This window comes from Beta vulgaris, chromosome 3 (genome assembly GCF_026745355.1).
Source record: "Beta vulgaris subsp. vulgaris cultivar EL10 chromosome 3, EL10.2, whole genome shotgun sequence".
Taxonomy (NCBI): Eukaryota; Viridiplantae; Streptophyta; class Magnoliopsida; order Caryophyllales; family Amaranthaceae; genus Beta; species Beta vulgaris.
In genome coordinates, this window is record NC_079204.1 from 4,322,223 (window position 1) to 4,343,056 (window position 20,834).

Genomic DNA, 20,834 nt, shown 5'->3' on the forward strand with positions numbered 1-20,834 from the left:
GCAATATGAATAATCAAATAATAGACAATAATACAAGTATATACTATACATTGTGGTACTTTAATAAAAAATTCTAATAATAACATAATCAGCTAATAGTAATATGGATAATAAAATAATAGACATAATACAAATACATAATAAAATAATAGACATAATCCGCTAATAGTGATATGAAATTATGAATAACAAAATAGTGGACAATAATACAAATGTTTATTAAACATTGACTATTTGGACCTTATTGGATCTTATTAGACCTGATTGGAACTTATTGGACCTTATTAGACCTGATTGGAACTTATTGCACCTGATTGGAACTTATTGCACCTGATTGGAACTTATTGGACCTTATTAGACCTTATTGGAACTTATTGCACTTATTAGACCTTATTGCAACTTATCTGAACTTATCTGAACTTATCTGAACTTATCTGAACTTATCTGAACTTATTGGACCTGAAACTTAATTTTTTAAGTTGAACAGAACGCACCCTTATTGGACCTGATTGAACCTAATTGGAACTTATTGGACCTGATTGAACCTGATTGACCTTATTGGACCTTATTGGAACTTATTGACCCTGATTGAAACTTATTAGACCTTATTGGACCTGATTGAAACTTATTAGACCTTATTGAACCTGATTGAAATTTATTTGACCTTATTAGACAAAAACAGTGACCATGAATAACATAAATATTACCACTAACGTAAATACTACCCCTCAAAATTTTTTATGGAATAATAATTATTATAATTCGTCCTTTAAAAAATAATGATTATTAATTATATAATTAATTTAACAAAAAAATTACTATTTATATATTTGCCTATACATAACTTTCATCACTAATATATCTAATAGTGTTGTTTTAATTTTATAAAACACTAGTAGAAAATCAAAAAATTAATTTTATAAAATACTAGTAGTTACTAATCTAAGCTGAGCAAAAGGCAGTGAACTTTCATTGTAAAGGGCTATTATGGGCCTGATTCTCCTTTCCTAATCAATGAAAATAAGCTGAATATTTATTGCTAACAACAACTCCTTCATTCATTTCTTCAGCTTTCTTCACCTTTCATTTATTTGAATGTTACTAGAAGAAAGAGAAAAAAATGTTCAAAGTCACAGTAGCTTCAACACCTCTCAGATTTCTTCTCATTACTTCTCCTTTCTTCTCATTTCTTCTCAACACAGTAGCTTCAACACCTCTCAAATATTTGTAATTATAATAATTATTATTATTATTGTTAACCTTAATTATTTGACCATGATTATAATATTATTCAATAGCAATATGAATAATCAAATAATAGACAATAATACAAGTATAATACTATACATTGTGGTACTTTAATAAAAAATTCTAATAATAACATAATCAGCTAATAGTAATATGAAAATAAAATAATAGACATAATACAAATAAATAATAAATAATAGACAAATACAAATAAATAATAAAATAATTATAGACACTAATACAAGTATAACTATATAATCATTGTGGTACTTTAATTAAATTTCTTAATAATAACATAATCCGCTAATAGTGATATGAAATTATGAATAACAAAATAGTGGACAATAATACAAATGTTTATTAAACATTGACTATTTGGACCTTATTGGACCTTATTAGACCTGATTGGAACTTAGGGTGCGTTCTGTTCAACTTAAAAAATTAAGTTTCAGGTCCAATAAGTTCAGATAAGTTCAGATAAGTTCAGATAAGTTGCAATAAGGTCTAATATGCAATAAGTTCCAATAAGGTCTAATAAGGTCCAATAAGTTCCAATCAGGTGCAATAAGTTCCAATCAGGTGCAATAAGTTCCAATCAGGTGCAATAAGTTCCAATCAGGTCTAATAAGGTCCAATAAGTTCCAATCAGGTCTAATAAGGTCCAAATAGTCAATGTTTAATAAACATTTGTATTATTGTCCATTATTTTGTTATTCATAATTTCATATCACTATTAGCGGATTATGTTATTATTAGAATTTTAATTAAAGTACCACAATGATTATATAGTATTATACTTGTATTAGTGTCTATTATTTTATTATTTATTTGTATTATGTCTATTATTTTATTATTTATTTGTATTATGTCTATTATTTTATTATTCATATTACTATTAACTGATTATGTTATTATTAGAATTTTTTATTAAAGTACCACAATGTATAGTATTATACTTGTATTATTGTCTATTATTTGATTATTCATATTGCTATTGAATAATATTATAATCATGGTCAAATAATTAAGGTTAACAATAATAATAATAATAATAATAATAATTACATATAATAATAATAATAATAATAATAATTACATAATAATAATTATAATCATGGTCAAATAATTAAGGTTAACAATAATAATAATAATAATAATAATAATAATAATAATTACATAATAATAATAATAATTACATAATATTAATTAAGGTTAACAATAATAATAATGATTATTAATTTTTTGATTTTCTACTAGCGTTTTATAAAATTAAAACAACACTATTAGATACTCCCTCTGTTTTTTTTTATCATTCCTACTTTGACTTTGCACGTTTGTCAATGCACGTTTTAAAACTTAAATATCTTTCATTATATATTAGTAAAAATTATAACGATTGAATTTTAATAAAGTACTAATTGAGACGAATCAAACAAGACCCCACATGACTATGTTTTTTCTTATAAATTGAGAACATTTGAGAAGATTCTCTCTATGCATGAATAGTGTCAAGATTCTAAGTGAGAAAGATAAAAAAAAACAGAGGGAGTATATTAGTGATGAAAGTTATGTATAGGCAAATATATAAATAGTAATTTTTTTGTTAAATTAATTATCATAAGAGATAATTAATAATCATTATTTTTAAAGGACGAATTATAATAATTATTATTCCATAAAAAATTTTGAGGGCTAGTATTTACGTTAGTGGTAATATTTATGTTATTCATGGTCAATGTTTTTGTCTAATAAGGTCAAATAAGTTTCAATCAGGTTCAATAAGGTCTAATAAGTTTCAATCAGGTCCAATAAGGTCTAATAAGTTTCAATCAGGGTCAATAAGTTTCAATCAGGGTCAATAAGTTCCAATAAGGTTCAATCAGGTCCAATAAGTTCCAATCAGGTTCAATCAGGTCCAATAAGTTGAATCAGGTCCAATCAGGTCCAATCAGGTTTAATAAGTTCCAATAAGTTCAGTTCAGGTTCAATAAGTTCAGTTCAGATAAGTTCCAATAAGTTCAGGTCCAATAAGTTGAATAGAACGCACCCTTATTGGACCTTATTAGACCTGATTGGAACTTATTGCACCTGATTGGAACTTATTGGACCTTATTAGACCTTATTGGAACTTATTGCACTTATTAGACCTTATTGCAACTTATTTGAACTTATCTGAACTTATTGGACCTGAAACTGAATTTTTTAAGTTGAACAGAACGCACCCATAAAAGGTCTAAGGAGACTTTAGATGAATGATTTAATTTCACTATTAAAGTGTAACTCGAGTTACTAAGGATATCTTGACCTAATGGTTAGGATTGAGGTACTGTGAACGATAGTCAGATTAGCTTGTAAGATATTTCAAATCAATATGGTCTTTGTTCTCATCTACTTTTTTTTTTTTTTTTTTTTTTACGAGTCTTCTCATTTACCTTAAAAGAGCATAGAAATTTATTTAAGGTTTTTGAGATATAAACCTTTAATTTATACACAACTTTATTTATATGAAACTAGCCTTATATGGACGTGATGCATGCGAAAACAAATAAAAAGCTCATTGCATAATAATATTTACGAAAAATTGTTCACAAAGTTTACTGTATATATAGTTTTTTTTAAAGAAAAAACAATAAATTAGAGAAAGGTGTAATTGTTTTTTTATTAGTTGAGGGTATACTTGTAAAAGATGATGGACACTGCTCTTTTCTTGTAGAATAGAGATAAATACAAATGCACTCAATGTCTGTTTTAAATTTAAAAAATAGTACGTGTAGTAGTCATAATATATTAGCATAAAGTTTAAAAACAGAAAAATAATTTAATGTGTTTTTCGTGCAACATAGCCAAAAGTATATAAAAAAAAAAAAATAGGTTTTTGGGAGAACTTTATATTGCAGTTTTTATTATGATATGTTTCGTGCAGCCTATTTTTACTTTATTTCATAAAATAATTTAAGAATTCGGAAAAGGATGAGCAAAAGTTCAAAATTAAAAAGAAAACTTAAAAAAAAAAACAATTTAAACAAGTAAGAAAAGTTTAGTAATTTCAAAATATTAAGAAAGTTTTTTTAAAAGTTCAATAAATTTTTGAATAGATAAGCAATATTAGTATAAGTTCTATACATTATACCCTTTGCTCTATACAACTTTAATTTGGATGGTGTATTATTTTAGTTTACATGTTGATTTTTACCTCTTTTGACGCGCGAACTCTCATGTCTTTTGTCAAATCAAACCCTTATACGATGAACTTTTGGTTACTTTGCGTTCTCGTCTTCCCTTTGTACTTTTATTTTACTAATTTACCAGATGATGAGAAGCAAAAGTGTGTAAATTATTTTAAAATCCTTTCAATAGATGTAAAAGAAAGTAACTTTTTAAATTGATTAGATCTGTTATGTGAAAAAACATTTGGTAAGAAAGTAATTTTTTAATTTTTACTTGAAATGAGTTAAGATAACTTTTGTTTGGTGATACTTTACCAACAAATTCGAGCAAAAAAATATAACATTGCACTTTAAACAACCTTTTTGCTTAGCTTTTTTCTTGCTTTTTTGAGTGTTCCTTGCATCCCTCTTTCTACATCTAGAGTAATGGACATGATTGTGGTGGTTAATAGGTAAGATACTTTGCATTCAAGGGTTGTTTTGGTGTTTTTGACTTGTTGGATGGTAGTTGATGGGTATACATTGTGTTTGGGTGGTTTTGGACTTGTATTGGTGTCGGACATGGTGGTTTTGTAAGGTTAACAAGATGATACATTACTATACAATAAATGCTCATACTTCGCATCTCAAAATTAAATCATAAATAATATAATTTTGAAAAAGTAAAACTTATACTTCATTTGTTTTAAAATAAATGAAACACTTACCATTTTAGACTGTTTAAAATAAATGAAACGTTACTTTATTTGGTATTCACTTCTCTCTATCTCTCTCCTCGTGAGTCCATCTTCTTATTTCTCTTCATCTATCTCCTTTTCTAATTAAATACTTATGCCAAGACCATACATTTCATTTAAAACAGAACGGAGAAAGGATAATTATTGTAATTTAGAAAACTTAGCCAATATCCTCTCCTACCCCCCTCCCCTTTTAGCCTCTTTCAATAGAAAACTCTCTAAAAGGGATGCTATGAATGTTTTCATCCTCGTGCTGTCTGGCTCTGGTACATGCGTTATATACATTTATTTTTAAAGATAAAATGAATGAGACTCACTTAAGGAGGGATAAGGGGAAATCTTCAAATGAGTCCTATAAAATTTGATCCCTAAATATCGGAAATATAAGGTGAAAAGCGACTCAACTACTCTATCACCTCAACCTCACATGCGTTACATACATGAAGTAAGCTACAATGGACCGTGCACATGTATTAAGTGGATTGTGGATCATATAATTCTTCTTTAACTTATACGGATAATGTCAACTAAGGCCTAAGCTGATGTAGTATTATACTATATCCACATTGTTAATGATTTTATGGGATCTGGTCATCTGGTCCTGGCATTATACCAGTGCATTATTCCCTTCCAAGTTTTGTACTACTATTGTTTTATTTATAGAAAATACCAATACAATTTTTGAGTTGTTAGGGCGAATAAGATTTGCAAGTTATAATTAGGGATGGGCATGGGTTCAGGATCCGATTCAGACCCGGTTAAATCCGACCCACTTTTAAGGGTTTGGGTCTAAAATTTTGATATCCATTGGGTCCGGGTCGGATCTGGGTCTACGTGTCTTAAAACGAGTCTGGGTACGAGTCTGATAATTCTAGACTCGGACCCGACCCAGAGACCCGATAATTTTTTTTAACATATAGATATTTATAAAATATATAAACTAATTTTACCCTAAATCCCTACACCGTTCACCTCGAATTTCGACCTTCCTTTTTCTCTCTGTCTCTCTGCTTCACTTCGAACTTCAAATCCCTAGTTCTAATTTGAAAGAATTTTCATTATTATTATGAATTTGAGTAATTTAAACTTATTGTAGACCAATTGTGAGTTGTAACATTTTGGTATTGCATTGTTGTGGTTGTTTAATTTAGGATATTTTGTGGAAGAATTAACCTATTATTTTGGTCCCATGTCATTTTAATTACTAAGGAAAATGTGCGTAAAAAATCGTAAGGTAAAAAAATATATAGAATGTCAAAATATGCTTGAGACCCATTTTGAAGCCGAGACCCGCCAGACCCATTGGGTCTGGGTAAGGGTCCAAAACTTTAAGACCATATGGGTCTGGGTCCAAATAAAAAAGCGAGTCTGGATCTAGGTCTAGTTGGACCCGCTCCATGGCCATCCCTAGTTATAACGAGAACAATTTGATTGTTAGGCTAAGAGGAATTTCATTACTTGGGTGTTCATCTGCTGTTGTTTAGCTTTCACAAGTCACAACACAGGTCATCAAACTTTCTTTAAAAGTTTTAGGTATAGATATGAGATACACAACATTAGATTTATCTTCATTTTATCATTTATGACTGATGAATTACAAATCTAAATAGACATGTCATGAATGATATGACGAGTCAATTAGAATTCTTAGAAATGATTCCAACGATTTTGAAGTTGTACTGGTATTGAACGGACAAAAGCATTTTCTCTAATCTAATTAGATAGTAAGACAACAAAAACCTAACTAATTCTATCAAGTTCAAAAAAATAAGAATAATATAGTGCTAATTTGTTGCGGCTACAACTACAAGTGACTAACTTCTCTATCATCTCTTTACTCCTTACCTTTCCTTCATATTCCTCTCTTCTCTCTAATTTCTTTTTCTTTCCAACTTTTCTTGCGATGAACCAAATAAAATTTTATCTATAAATTGTAATTTTCCTTGAAAAATCGTTTTCCTTCCAAACTAAACAGAAGCTAACAAAAGTATATTTGTGATCGAAGGAGTATGAATTTCGACCACGCTAGAAGAGGAGTACAAGTAATGTTTAAGCCTTATGCATGCAATTATTGCCTTGACTATTCTCTTAGACAAAGTAGTTTAGTTTTTGGATTAAGGGTAAACACACAAAAAATCATTTTACACTAAATAAATTTTCATATTTAGCATCTAGCAATTATATTTAAATTTTTTAAAAAATAACCTTAAGACTCATGATTAAAGTTGTAATCTTGAGTTCCAAAATACACTCAACTCAAGTAAAATTCTACTAAAATTTACTGTTTTTCCATTGCCAGATTGCAGTTTTTGATAGTTACTCCTATGAAGCAAAGACAAGATTCCTAAATGCTCAATAATCCACATAAAATGACACATTCTCAACCCACTTCATCCATAAAAAATGAAAGATACTACTATTCTAAAGTGAGGAGAGAGAAAATAGTAGTTGTTTATTCTGTTTTCATCTTATTTGTGTGTGATTTGTGAATATCTACTCATTTATATCATCAATCATCATTCTTTCTAACAAATTGCTCAGAAAAAAAGAAAAAAAAACTATAACTGCCCATTTTTATTTCACATCTGCCCAATTTAGGAGTACTGTTGTCTCAATTTCTCCCAGTTTTTTCTTCTTTAAGATAACCTTCGTTTTTCATTAATTTCAACGAAATCTAAGACAAACCCAATTTAATTCATCCTCAAATCTACAAAACCCATGTCTTAATTTCTTTAATTTCCCTGTAAATCTCTTCAAAAATTCTATATTTTTTTTTGTGGTTGTTTATCCAATCTAAAATCCGCCATGGCAGCAGCAGTTTTAAGATCGAAATCAACTAAAGAAACAGCAATCTTAACAGCTTATCAATTCAGATACTTTGTGATGAACCATATGCATATGCATATGGGTCGTATGGCAAGTTCTCATGCTGCCAACAAAGCTAAACAAGAAGATTACTTTATAAACACACCTTATCATTTCATGTCCTTCAAACCTGTTTCACTTCGTGGGGAATTCATGGATAAAGGCACTAACTTTATGGGGTTTAATTCTAATCATAATAAGAGGAAATTGGGTTCTGATTCTAATGTTTTGAGGTGTTCTGGGGACCCACCAGAGGTGTGGCAGCCTCCATCTGATGGAGTTGTGGTTCGGGCCCGTGGCGGAGGAGGTGGAGGTGGTGGTGGTGGTGGTGGAAGTGGTGGAAATGGTGGTGGTTCGAATGCGGGTGCAGGTGGTGGTGGTGGGTCTGGATCCAATCCAAAGGATGGGTGTTGGGGTGGGTCAAGTTTGGGTAGTAGTTTTCCTACACCTAAGGAGATTTGTAGAGGACTTGATAAGTTTGTGATTGGGCAAGAGAAAGCTAAGAAGGTATTCATTAGCAATGCAATTCTAGTTAATTTTTTTGAAGTTGAGATATAATTTGCTTCAATGATATAGCAGTGAGTCAGTAGTATTAATATAGATGTGTTTGCTATTGGATAATTGAGATTGTAGATTGCTGAAAATGTGATTTTGGCATTGTGTTTTACTGTGTTTCTGATATTGAGCTTTGGAGATTTTGTTTGATCTCTTTGTATGAGTGTTGTGAATGTATATGGTTAGTTATTTTTTTTTGGGTAATTCATAACAATGAACAATATGGTTGTTTCTAGTTATTTTGTGGGATGAATATAGTTGTTGATGTGTTTGTAATTTCAGTTTGTATATTCTTGAGTCCTGAGAGGATATATTTTTGCTGCATTAGTTTTGTTATTGACTAGTGGTTTGTTGTCAAGAACGAATCTGTACTGAAATATCGGCACACATTCTTTGTTCAATTTGTTGTTTGCAGGTGCTCTCTGTTGCTGTTTACAATCATTATAAGAGAATATATTATGAGACCTTGCAGAGGTTGGTGATTCCATTACATTTCATCTGTTTTCTTTTGTGGACAAAGTACTATTTACTTCTTAGGGACACAACCAGAAGAATTATTCTGCAAGCCTATTGTTGGAACATGGATCATGTCATGTTCTATACAGTCTGTCATATAATCTGAACTTGAATCGAAATTTAGTTCGGCTCCTCTTTTCTTCATTGGAAAAAGTATTGATGATTTGCAGAAAAATCTAGAGCTTTGACACTCTTGTGCACAGCTTGTGCGGAACAAGTTGTAGACTGACATTGCTTTTGGCTGTTTTTTAGTTTTAGTTAAATCGCGGCACGAGATATGTAAGATTAGTGCTACAAATTTTGTGCTCAACTGAGAATTTTGGTAATTTTTGTAGGTGTATCCTACTTAGAGTATATCACTTGCAATATTTCCAATCAACAAGATGTTCTTTTGTTTGTTTATAGGGGATTGGAATTCACACAATTAAACTGTGCTGATTATATTTTGATGTCTTAACTCAGATAAAGAATCTAACCAACAATATCTGTCTCACTCTCACAGGGGTCTAAATTTTTATATAATCTTGCTAACAGTTGCTATGTTCTGCTGCAATTGTATATATGATACGAAATAGCTTGCTGAAATTAGCTAATTGCTTTACGAATGTGGAAAGCTAGGCAATCAGGGGAATCAGCTAATGGAAAATTAGACCCTGCTGATGAAGTAGTGGAGCTCGAAAAAAGCAACATTCTTGTAATGGGCCCCACAGGGTCAGGTAACCTGTTGTCATCGTTGATTACTGTTCTTCAGCATGATCTCAAATTTTCTTATTGATACTTTCAGATGAAGATATTCCTTCTTTCTTTTTTCTTTTCTTAGGGGAAGGGGGTGAGAGTAGGTTGTGGGGAACGTTGATTGAACTTCTGTATCTTAAAGGCCACTCTGTTTCCATTATGTATGTACTTTGCCTTAGTATTTGCTTTTCCTCAGGCTGTGCATGCTGGTAACAAACTGTATAGGGTGATAGAAAACAAGAAGCTTCCTGTATATGGTGATAGAAACTGCAGAAATGAACTCTGTTTTATTGACCAGGAAAAGGTTGATGATTGAATACCCAGGGAAGTCGTAGGGTATTTAGAGGAAAAAGGGATTACTATTGCATATGTTTGAGTTCTTAAGAATACATATGGAGGAGTTTAAACTACCTTAAGAATGTCAGGTCAAAATACAAAGCATTTCATCTTATAGATAACCTCATGAAGGATTGGTTTTGAGTCTTTTCTTACACCTGAAATGTAGATGCTTTCCAAGACAATAAGAGATTAGTGCCATGTTGTGCTACTTCCAAATGATATGTTTCAATGGAAGTCGCTAGAGAAGATGTTAGTGACAAGTTGGAACTTTTGAGAGACACATTGTAGCCAAATGATTTCATATTGAGTATTAGTGTACTTGGAATGTGAGTTCAGGGAAGGTTAGGAAACCTCAAGCTCGAAACCGAAGCTACACCAAAGACAATACCTGTACTTGAGGAAATGAGATGGATGAGATGTTTCTTTCATTCGTTATGTTGATGCGAGGTGGTTTAACTGGAGTGCCTCAAGTGTTCGAGGAGATGTTAAATTTTTACTTGAGGGCAAAATTTTATATGGTTGCAATCAAGATGGTTGGCCAGTTAAGCAAGTTTAAACCTATACATAAATGGTAACGGAGATGAGAATGTCTCATTTGATGTGCAGCCTAACTAGAAGATGTGGGATTCAGAATGGAGTGATTTGAGGCAATGTGGAGGTTAATTTTATGATGTTAAAACCGACAAATGAGACAGATAGATTGGGAACTGTAGTTAGAGGCATTTAATGCCCAAGTTAGCAGGAAATGCAAGAAGACTCTCTCAAGGGATTTGGAAGAGAAAAAAGGTGGATCATACAAAGTTGGAATGAGAAAATTATGCATGACTTGAACTAATTATAGTTTGCAAAGGGCATGAGCTTTAATAGTAATATGTGGTATGATAGGTTTATATAGTGGACTTCAAGTAAGAAATTGTCTCATCTTCTAAGGAAACATATAGTGTATTTCTTTTTCTCCTTTTTCTAATGTTTACCTTTGACTGATTACTGAGACCTTTTTTCTCTTTAGAAAAGGGTTATGCTTATTCTTTTAATTTATATGGCTCTATTTGGTCCTTTTCTTGCACATTACATGATAATTTTTTTTTTACCTGTAGATGGTGTTCTCTTTTCCATTACTACTATCAATTTTATTTTCCTCCACAATCTTTTTAGGAAAAAGATTTTACTAATGTTATCTTCTGTTTAAAAACATTTGTGGGTCTTCAAGAAATAGTTTCGTCTTTGATTACATAACCAAATAGTTTCTATTTCTCAAAACACTTCTCGAATAAGGCGACCAAACACGTCAGACTTTTTCTAGAATTAGTTTTGAGAAATTTGTTTTTTAGAAGTAGAAACTGTTTTTCAGAAGCTCTCATAACACTTCCAGGGTTGAAGATGTTGCTGTTAGTAGTTACATGAATGTGGCAATTCTGTAGTTTGGCTTGTCGAAAAATTGGTCTTGCCATTGTTGCTCACCTTGCTGCTATGTTAAAACCTGGGAAAGGGGAAGCGGGGGAATGTGAAAGGGAAAGATGAAATAGAGCAAGAGGGTGCTAGATAACTTTTCCTTTTCTTGTACCTTCGCTTTAGTTCTCTTATTTAGAGATTGGTGTTTATATTTCTTTGTGTTCATTCATTTTCATTACTCGTCTCATTTACATGCTTGTAATGTTTTCTCAAGGACAGGGAAGACATTACTTGCAAAAACATTGGCGAGGCTGGTGAATGTACCCTTTGTAATTGCTGATGCAACCACATTGACTCAGGTAACTGAGAAATTATATCTTACAGTGGTCCATTATCTGCAATGATTGATAATCGTTAAATACTGTTATGCACTGTTTTGTACAAGGTAATAAATGAAGGGAGTTGTAATGATTTGTCTGTAAATAAAAATTGTGAAAATGTTGTCCAAGGGCATGCATATGTGTTTACTTAAGTTGCATGTGGAGATGCATCATTGTGGATATCTATGCGGGATCTTGCACACTGCACACGAATTCATTAGCATTTCCTAAAATGACTACCTTTCTCCAAATGATCCATTATTGTTCAACATAACTAACTTGTGATGCTGATGGGTGGCAGTGTTTCCAGTCTAGGGAATATATTCTGGCATCTTTTTTCTGCCCATTATATACAAAGGAAAGGACTTGTTATTCAGAATTCAGATGAATATATGAAATCAGAAACTTTTGGTTTGCTAAAACATGTTGTTTGAATTTGTTATTATCATGCAATGTGTTTTTTTGTTGAACTAGGAGGTTGCAAATGTATATGGATACCGATACACCTTTTTCTGTAGGCTTGCCTGTCATGCAAACAATCTGTGTGTTTACCTGACATGAACATGGAATCACATTGTTTCACTTGCTAGTCGTTAATTGAGATGTGCACTATTAAAAATGATTGCTGCCTAATAATTTATCTGGTTATCTGCAAGAACACGTTACTGTGTGCTTATCTTATAGGGAAATTCGTCAGCTGCATAGCATTATGTAGTTTATGAATCTCTGTCTAAATCAGCAGCAGCAAAGCTGTGTGTCTGTGTTCAAACAAGTGTTGGCATGATTGCTCACAAATATTTTTGGTAGAATGATAAAGTGTCGAACTTTCAATCACTGCTTGGCTTTGTGGAACTAACAGTTAAGAAGCTGAATAGAGTGTGCTAAAATTCACTTCCATTTATTACTATCAATACTGCTGCCTGTAATGTACAAGTATTTTGATTATGTAAATCCTATACTTACGTAATTATTGTTGCTGGCTTGTTGCTTTCAAGCACTTTATCGATGGGATCTTTTGTTATAGACCCTGCTGGTTGTAGATTAGTCTGCTGCTTGGGTTGGCCTAAATATGGTTGCACAATAGCAACCTCTTTGCAGTTGGATTTTGAGACCACTTGTGCACCAGTTTCAGGATGATTCTAATTCTACTGCAGTTTTTCAAGTTTTAACAGATATGAGAGCTCTTATTCCTGTCCTCTGGGCACCATTCTTTCTACCCGATCTTATCTGTGTATGTGAGGATATACTTGGGAAAACTGTTTTTGGGATTACATGGCGTCCATTTCAGTGGTGTTTTTTTAGCCCAGATATGTACCACAATGCATGTTTAAATTCTGCATAACCGTGTTGAACTTGTTTGTATCAAGAGATTGACTAATACTTCCTCTGTTTTTTTATATATATTTGCAACATTGAGGTATGGCACACAAATTTAGGAGAGGAGAGAGATAGAGAAAGAGATAAATAAAGAACCCATCTGCTGGGGGGGGGGGGAGAATATATTGCGAAAAATGTCAATGTTGCAAGTAATATGCAACTCCCTAAATTGGGAAACACTGCAAGTAAAAGGAGGAAGTATGATATTAGAATTGGATTGGGATCAGGGATTAGAAACTCAAATGTCTGAGATATTTTTTAAATATTCTTGTGATTTGGCTGCTGGTTGGTAATGTGTTCTTTTCATGCCTGCAGGCAGGATATGTCGGAGAAGATGTAGAGTCGATTTTATACAAGCTTCTCACGGTAACTATTTGCTTTTGCTAATGTTTTGAATGAAAGTTTATTTTGTGGCATGGTTGATCAGTTAGTCCTTACTCCTTATGTTTGATGGACATCTAAACTCATCTGTACCCCATGTTTGTCTTTTGCATTTGAAGTCAAAATACTTGTGCTTTTCAATTTGGTAAGTTCACGGGGCCGATTGAAATTCGTTTTTTTGAATGAATCCATGCAACTTTTTTGACTTGTAATTTTATAAGGCTTCCTATTGTTGGGAAAGGAGCGCACAAAATCAGGAAAATCCAAGCAATGAAGGACATATTTATATGACTATATGTGGCTCCTCTAGGCCTTTAAATCATGTATCCACCTATTTGTTTTCATCAACTACAAACTCTGACCAGAGAAAGCTTGTAAACCCCCTCTTATTATTTACAACCCGAAAAATGGGAGTACCTCACATACTCTGGAATTTAAGAGATGGTGATAATTCATTCCTCACCAACTCACTAGGCAACCATCTATAATACTGGAAATGAGTAACCGTTTCCGGTTCTGGTGTAATATTGTAAGATATCGCTTGACATGCTCTATTTTAGCTAGCAAATAAACTTTCAAAGTTGTTTCTTGCTACTTTGTAGTCACTACTTCCTAGTCTCTTTGGAATTCGTACACCTTCAGCATTTACAAGCTTTGTTTCTGCCCAGATCTCCCACATACCAAAATCACTATATGTATCACTCCCCCCATCCCAGAAGAAACTTTATGTCTTTACCCTTTGGTTTGTCATGATGTTAAATCTGTATAAGAAACCGGATTCAGACAGAGAGATAGTGTGTGGTTGTGTCAGGATGGGCACATAAAAAAGGGCTGATATGATGGAGATAGAAGAGGAGTAATTAATATGTAAATTATTGAAGTTCAAGGGTGAAGTTTGGCACACCCTAAAAGGACACGTGATGTTTATGTCGAACCAAAGAGAATATTAACCCATTGACTCATGTAAATTGAAGTTAAAAGAGTCTCAACACAATAGTAGTTGCTCATTCTCTAATTACGCTAGATGCTTTATTACCTGTTTTGTGTTGTAGGTTTTACCACCATCTTATCTTGTCTTGCTAATGGAGTTCAATTTTAGTTAATTTAGTTGCTTTTTATGGGAAAAGGGTTTTCTTTTTAGGGAAACTCAGAATATGTGGGAGGAACTCAGGGAAGCTAAGATATGTTTTTTTTGTTCACTTCGTTTTCTTAATTTTTCTTGGTGTTCTAGCATTCATGCATTCTTAGTGTGCGTTTTGATTTATCTGTGTATACTGTATATCATTGCTTCCATTGTTGTCACTAGTCTACTACTACTATTAGTACTATTACTGAGTATTACTAATAACACTGTGCCTTCTTTGAAAAGTAGCTGCACCTGCAGCGTCTGTTGTTTCACTGCTAAAGTATTCAATTACCTTAATTTATTGGACAAAGTTTGCTGTTTTAAATGTAGTCTTGCAAGATTTTAGTAATATCGAAGTCCTTTTTATGTGCTAGGCAACTCTACTTTGGAAAAAGCAAAAGTCAAATTTTTTGCAGAGTCTGATGACTCTATCTTCTTTTGTGTTCTTTTCTCCAGGTGTCTGACTATAATGTGGCAGCTGCACAACAAGGCATTGTGTACATCGATGAAGTCGACAAAATTACCAAAAAGGTTTCCTTTGATGCTTTCCTATTACTGTTGATTACTTGATTCAGTAGGTTTGATCTTTTATCTACTCCCAATTGATCTGTAATTCGTCAATATTGCAGGCTGAGAGCCTTAATATCAGTAGAGATGTATCGGGTGAAGGTGTCCAACAGGCATTACTGAAAATGTTGGAAGGAACAGTAAGTCCATCATTTGTTGACAGATGTCCCTAATCTATTTCAACCCTGATTTCTAGAAGAACTGGAAACACTTTTCTTTTCCTATTTCTTGCATTGGGAACTTAAATGTTGTACTTTGGCGTTTCTGGTTGATTTTGGACCTGCTTATTGAGTGATTGAAGTTTTCAACAAAAAGTAGGTTATCTGATTTTTTAAGCTCTCATGAGTTTGACTGTGTTTGTTGGAATCATTTTACTGATATTGGTAGTAAATACTAAATAACTAGCTTTTGTACTATCAGTATAGGATTGTCTCCTCAGCACAGAGTAATTTGAAGGGTTAGGTAAGCTATTAGGATCCTCTCCATGCTTTTCAGCCATTTCCTATCTTAAGGTGATGACCCTTAAGCTATATAATAAATAAATACCCAACCCTCCCCCCTATTTTCCCCTTCAAGCATTTCCAACATTGATCTTATAAATGGACCATCTGTTAGGAGATGGAGATGATCCGTGTTCATAGGTAACATTGAACTTTCTGGTGGAAATAATATGTAGGAGCTCATTTGCTAAGCCTATGTCCAATTATTTTGCTGTTCCATTGCCTGAGGGATCCTTCAGTGTAATCCGGAGTCCTCTGTTGCTGCTCAGTGTGTATAGTTAGCTTTCTCAACTATACGATTACTTGTTTTGCATCACTACAGTTGGAAGTTGGAAGGCTTAGCTCACAGCTTGCTTACTTGATATTTGTTATATTCCCTTTGCTTAATTTGGTCTAAAGAATAAGATTTTATAAATCGATGTTTGCTATTCTTACCAGATTGTCAATGTTCCTGAGAAAGGAGCTCGGAAGCATCCCAGGGGTGACAATATTCAGGTACTAATAGTGATAATTTGACACTGACAAAAATGATATTGCTCATTTTTTTTGGGATAATTAAGCCAAAAAATTTATGCCTCTGATTATATTGCTGAGGCTAGGGATTTTTTTTGCTGAGGCTAGGGAATTTTTTGGCTCCATTGACAATCATAGTGGTCACTTATTTATTTGGCATTTAACAATTTTTAGCTCAGCAGGAAAATAAGGTAATAACATATAGAGGCTGCAATGTGTTTGTGAACTTAAGCTGGAGTAGAGCTCTCTTGCTGAGATGACATTGCCTTTGGGGTATAAAAGTGGGTGTAATCGACTGATTGTGCAAACTGTTGCATGTGTGAGCTGACAGCTGCTCATTTTGTTCTTTCTTTTTTCTCGTGCTCCTTAATTGGAATAGGAGGGCATCCTAGTGTAGCTCACCAGCCCACCACTACGAGTGTTGGATTTAGAGTAGTTCTAGGAAAGGTTGATGGGATAACATACTACATATACAAAGCCCCAACAGAGCTCTCTTCTTTCCCCTCAGCTTAAGGTAACTGTAGAGTTGGTAGGATGGATGATAGTGCACTTGACAACATTATATCTTCCAATTAATCAGAACCCTAGACTCTTACTCAAGATGGAGAGCTCACAGAGTCATCTGCTTTACCTCAATCAGGATTTTGTGGGTAAAGCTTGAGAAGAGTATTTGCTTGGTATCTGGTTAAGGTTACCTCATCTTCACCCCACTAGTTGGTAGGATGAGTGATAATCAATTCTAACTATCTACCTTCAAATGATAATGTTGTTAGAGAAGATTTTTGATAGAATGGTTGTGTACATATATTGATGCAATCTTCTAACAAGCCACAACTCCTGAAATATAGGGTTTTTCTCCAACAGGTGTACTAGACAGTTTGGCTGGTCATATAATTGCATGACAACACCTTGAGCTATGATGACAAATGTAAACATATCTATAGGAACTTTAAAATTTTAAATCCCTCACTAGGAAATGCAAAGCTGTTGAAAGAATCCCTGAGATATTGATCAAAATTCGGTTCCACATGCACCTTGATGAACCATCCATTGATTTGTATACGAAGTTCTTATAACAAATTTCTATAAGACATTGAGTGAGCCTTCCACCCTCCCCCTTACGTCGCCAGCTCCTTCCCAATAAAACAAATGTTGGGGAATTTTGGGGGTGTGTGTGTGGATATATTTCAACATGTACTTTGGTGTTCGAAACTATATGTACTGGGATTGATTAGTTTATTATGATATGGTGTAAGAGTTGATAACTTCTGTGGAATATGTGTACTCTTTGCTTGTCCGTGTTGATGTACTAGGATGATCATAGTGTATTATGACATGGGTACAAGTTTCCGTAACTTTAGTGCGCTACTTCCTCCATTCCATTATTATCGCGACATCAACCCTTGGCGCATTATTTGAGAAAGCCATGTGAAGAGGAGAGAGATAGAGATAGATAAAAAGTGGGACCCATGTGATAGGACAAAGACAGAGAGAAGATATTGCCAAACATAGAAACGTTGCAATTAATGTGGAGCTTCCAAATAAGGGAAACGTTGCAATTAAAAAAGAACGGAGGAAGTATATGTATTTGACATGTTAAGATTATGCCTAGGATGTATCAAAATGTAGCAATTATAATAGATTGTTCCTTGATGGCTTTTGAATTCTTACCAATTGATGTGTTTGTTTAACAGATAGACACAAAGGATATCCTTTTTATCTGCGGGGGTGCTTTTATCGACTTGGAGAAAACCATCTCAGAAAGGTCTTATATCCTCTTTCTGCCTTATTAGTGCTTTGCTTTGTTTGGAGTGTGAAATTGTGGTGTTGATGAAGAAATTATTCTGTTTCTGTGCCAGGCGCCATGATTCTTCTATTGGTTTTGGTGCTCCCGTACGTGCAAACATGAGAACAGGTGGTGCCACAAGTGCTGCTATAGCTTCATCTTTATTGGATAATGTAAGTTTGTGCTTAGGTTGCAATTGGGTGACTGGGAGTAATTATGTTTCAAAATCTCGATTAGTAATTCTCTAAAAGTTGTTTGAATTTTCTTTTGTGTGTGCTTTGTACCTTTTCAGGTAGAAAGTAGTGATCTTATTGCTTATGGTTTGATACCTGAATTTGTTGGAAGATTTCCAGTTCTTGTAAATCTATCAGCCCTTACTGAAAATCAACTCGTTGAGGTAATTTTTTTCTTATTGCTCAAGGTGATGTAATTCTCCTGTGATTTATGATTATACACATGGTAATGTAATTCTATCAATTATTTCACCATCAATGCTTCATTGACATAGTTCTTGTTCTATAGGTTCTGACAGAGCCAAAGAACGCGCTAGGCAAACAGTACAAAAAGATGTTTCAAATGAATGGAGTAAGTGATTTCTCTGAAACCACTTTTTTCCAGAATTGTTACAGATTTACATGGTTTTGGATGATTGGTCTTAATTATAAGATCTTAAACGAGGTCCATGGGTGGCAGCCATGAGAGTTTCCCGATTTTCACTGCTATGTTGGTTCCATGTGCTTGCCGATAATTGCTGAAGTTTGAGTTGTATTTTTTTTTTCCTTATTACAGGTGAAACTCCATTTTACAGACGAGGCATTGAGATTAATTGCAAAAAAGGCAATAAATAAGAATACAGGAGCTCGGGGATTGAGGGCCATTCTGGAGAACGTCCTCATGGATGCCATGTACGAGGTAACATGATAATTTCGGCTTCATGTGTACTTCATTGTTGAGAATATGTGCATACTATGCAGATCTTCTCATAATGAGTTTAATGGGGAAAGAGACTAGGCTTCATTTGGTTGGATGGAAATTATTCTCTATGGAAGATGATTTTCCTTGAAAGATATTTTCCAATGGAGAACACAATTATAGCTTATATTTTTCCGTTGTTTGGTTCCTTGCATTGCGTGAATAGTTGGGAGAATAAGAATGGGGGAGGTAGGGGAAGCATAGGAGGAAATTGAACCTCCCTTTGAATTGGAAAGCTCCAGATGGAAAACTTGATCTCCACCTCAAAGGGAGGAGGAATGGGTGTGGAGCCCATATTAAGTGAATTTCCCAAAATACCCCCTCATATATTTGGTGGAGAACAAATTACTAATTATCTGACTCTTTAATGGAAAGGGGGAATGTAGTCATCAATTTGTTTGCTCATTTCCTTTGAGGGATTTCCTTTGAGGGATTTGTTTGCTGTATTTTAAGAGAAAATGAACATAATGTGTTCTGTATACCATGCAGATTCCGGATACAAGAACGGGTGACAGTATCATTGATGCTGTCATTGTGGATGAAGAAGCAATAGGATTAGAAGGCAAAGGGCGTGGAGGCAACATTCTTTACGGGAAGGGATCCCTTGACCGCTATCTTTCACAGAAAAACCGGAATGAGGTTGAAAGTTCTGAAGGAGAAGTCGAGGGAGAAACTGACCTCCCTTCAGTTGTTGCTAGCATGTAAAACTTTCGGATCGAGGGAGGGATCCCATTTGTAGTTTCATCACTGTACAGTATCCATAGAAGTACAAAATAAAAGAGCAATCATTTTAGAAGATAGCCAGGTGAGGCAGTAAAGGGTATGAAAAGAAAAGAAAAGAAAAGATGAAAGAGGAACATATATATTTGTATCATTTTCTGAAAATTTCGAAATGCCTACGCCCTTTTCTTTGTGGAAATGGAATTTGTTTGTGTATCTTTACCCTTGCATGCATGTCACTCTTGCTGCTTGTTGTACGAGTATGTATGATCTCTTTCATAACCTACAGTCCTACACTGTAAAATTTGTGGCTTTGTAAAGTTACCTCTACCCCTTTGCCTCATCTGTTGATCAATACTAGTTAACAAGGCCATTCTTTACCCATCTTTCCAAGATATATCTATATTTAATTATTTTAGCATAATCTCAAGTTATAGGGGGATTTTCTCAAAATTATCCAGACGATAGTTCAAGTTCACAAAGACGCTCTATTTGGAATTCAGTCGTTTCGGTGGCTTCATGTTAACGAGAGCAAGTAAATCAGCAACTTGATTAGCTTCTCAATGTAAGTAATGGAGCAACGACATATCGTTGCATACTATTGATATTAACTATAGTACTCTTAGTGTTACTATTGATGGTGGATGGAGACAGCCATTACCACAGTACCACTAGTAGTTGCAGATGAACTATCGTTGCCAATTTCTTCAAAAAGTAATATGTGTGTAGATTTGAGGGAAAAATAGAGGGAAATGTCTAATGTTTTGGACGGATTACTTAAGTCATACTATTTTGTCATAATTTGTGGACAAGGAAATTATAAAAGTTGATTGCAAAGTTTAGGAAACCAACACTTAAGTCATACTCTTTTCTTTTTCTTTGTTGGTGAAATGCCCATCCCTTTTCTAACACTTGGTACATCAATTGCTATAATCGACAAAAGACACTATTTAAGAGA

At 33.6% G+C, this 20,834-nt stretch overlaps 1 protein-coding gene across 1 annotated transcript; it reads left to right on the forward strand.

Annotated features, from left to right (window-relative positions):
- The first annotated feature begins 7,689 nt into the window (after positions 1-7,689).
- On the forward strand, positions 7,690-20,092 carry LOC104888240 (CLP protease regulatory subunit CLPX1, mitochondrial). Its single transcript, XM_010673138.4, has 14 exons — positions 7,690-8,524; positions 8,988-9,046; positions 9,707-9,804; positions 11,834-11,913; positions 13,627-13,677; positions 15,275-15,349; positions 15,448-15,525; positions 16,324-16,380; positions 18,093-18,163; positions 18,258-18,357; positions 18,477-18,581; positions 18,707-18,769; positions 18,974-19,096; positions 19,646-20,092. Exons 1-14 carry the CDS (start codon positions 7,958-7,960, stop codon positions 19,859-19,861), a joined length of 1,743 nt encoding a protein of 580 aa, XP_010671440.1. The 5' UTR covers positions 7,690-7,957; the 3' UTR covers positions 19,862-20,092.
- The last annotated feature ends 742 nt before the right edge of the window (positions 20,093-20,834 follow it).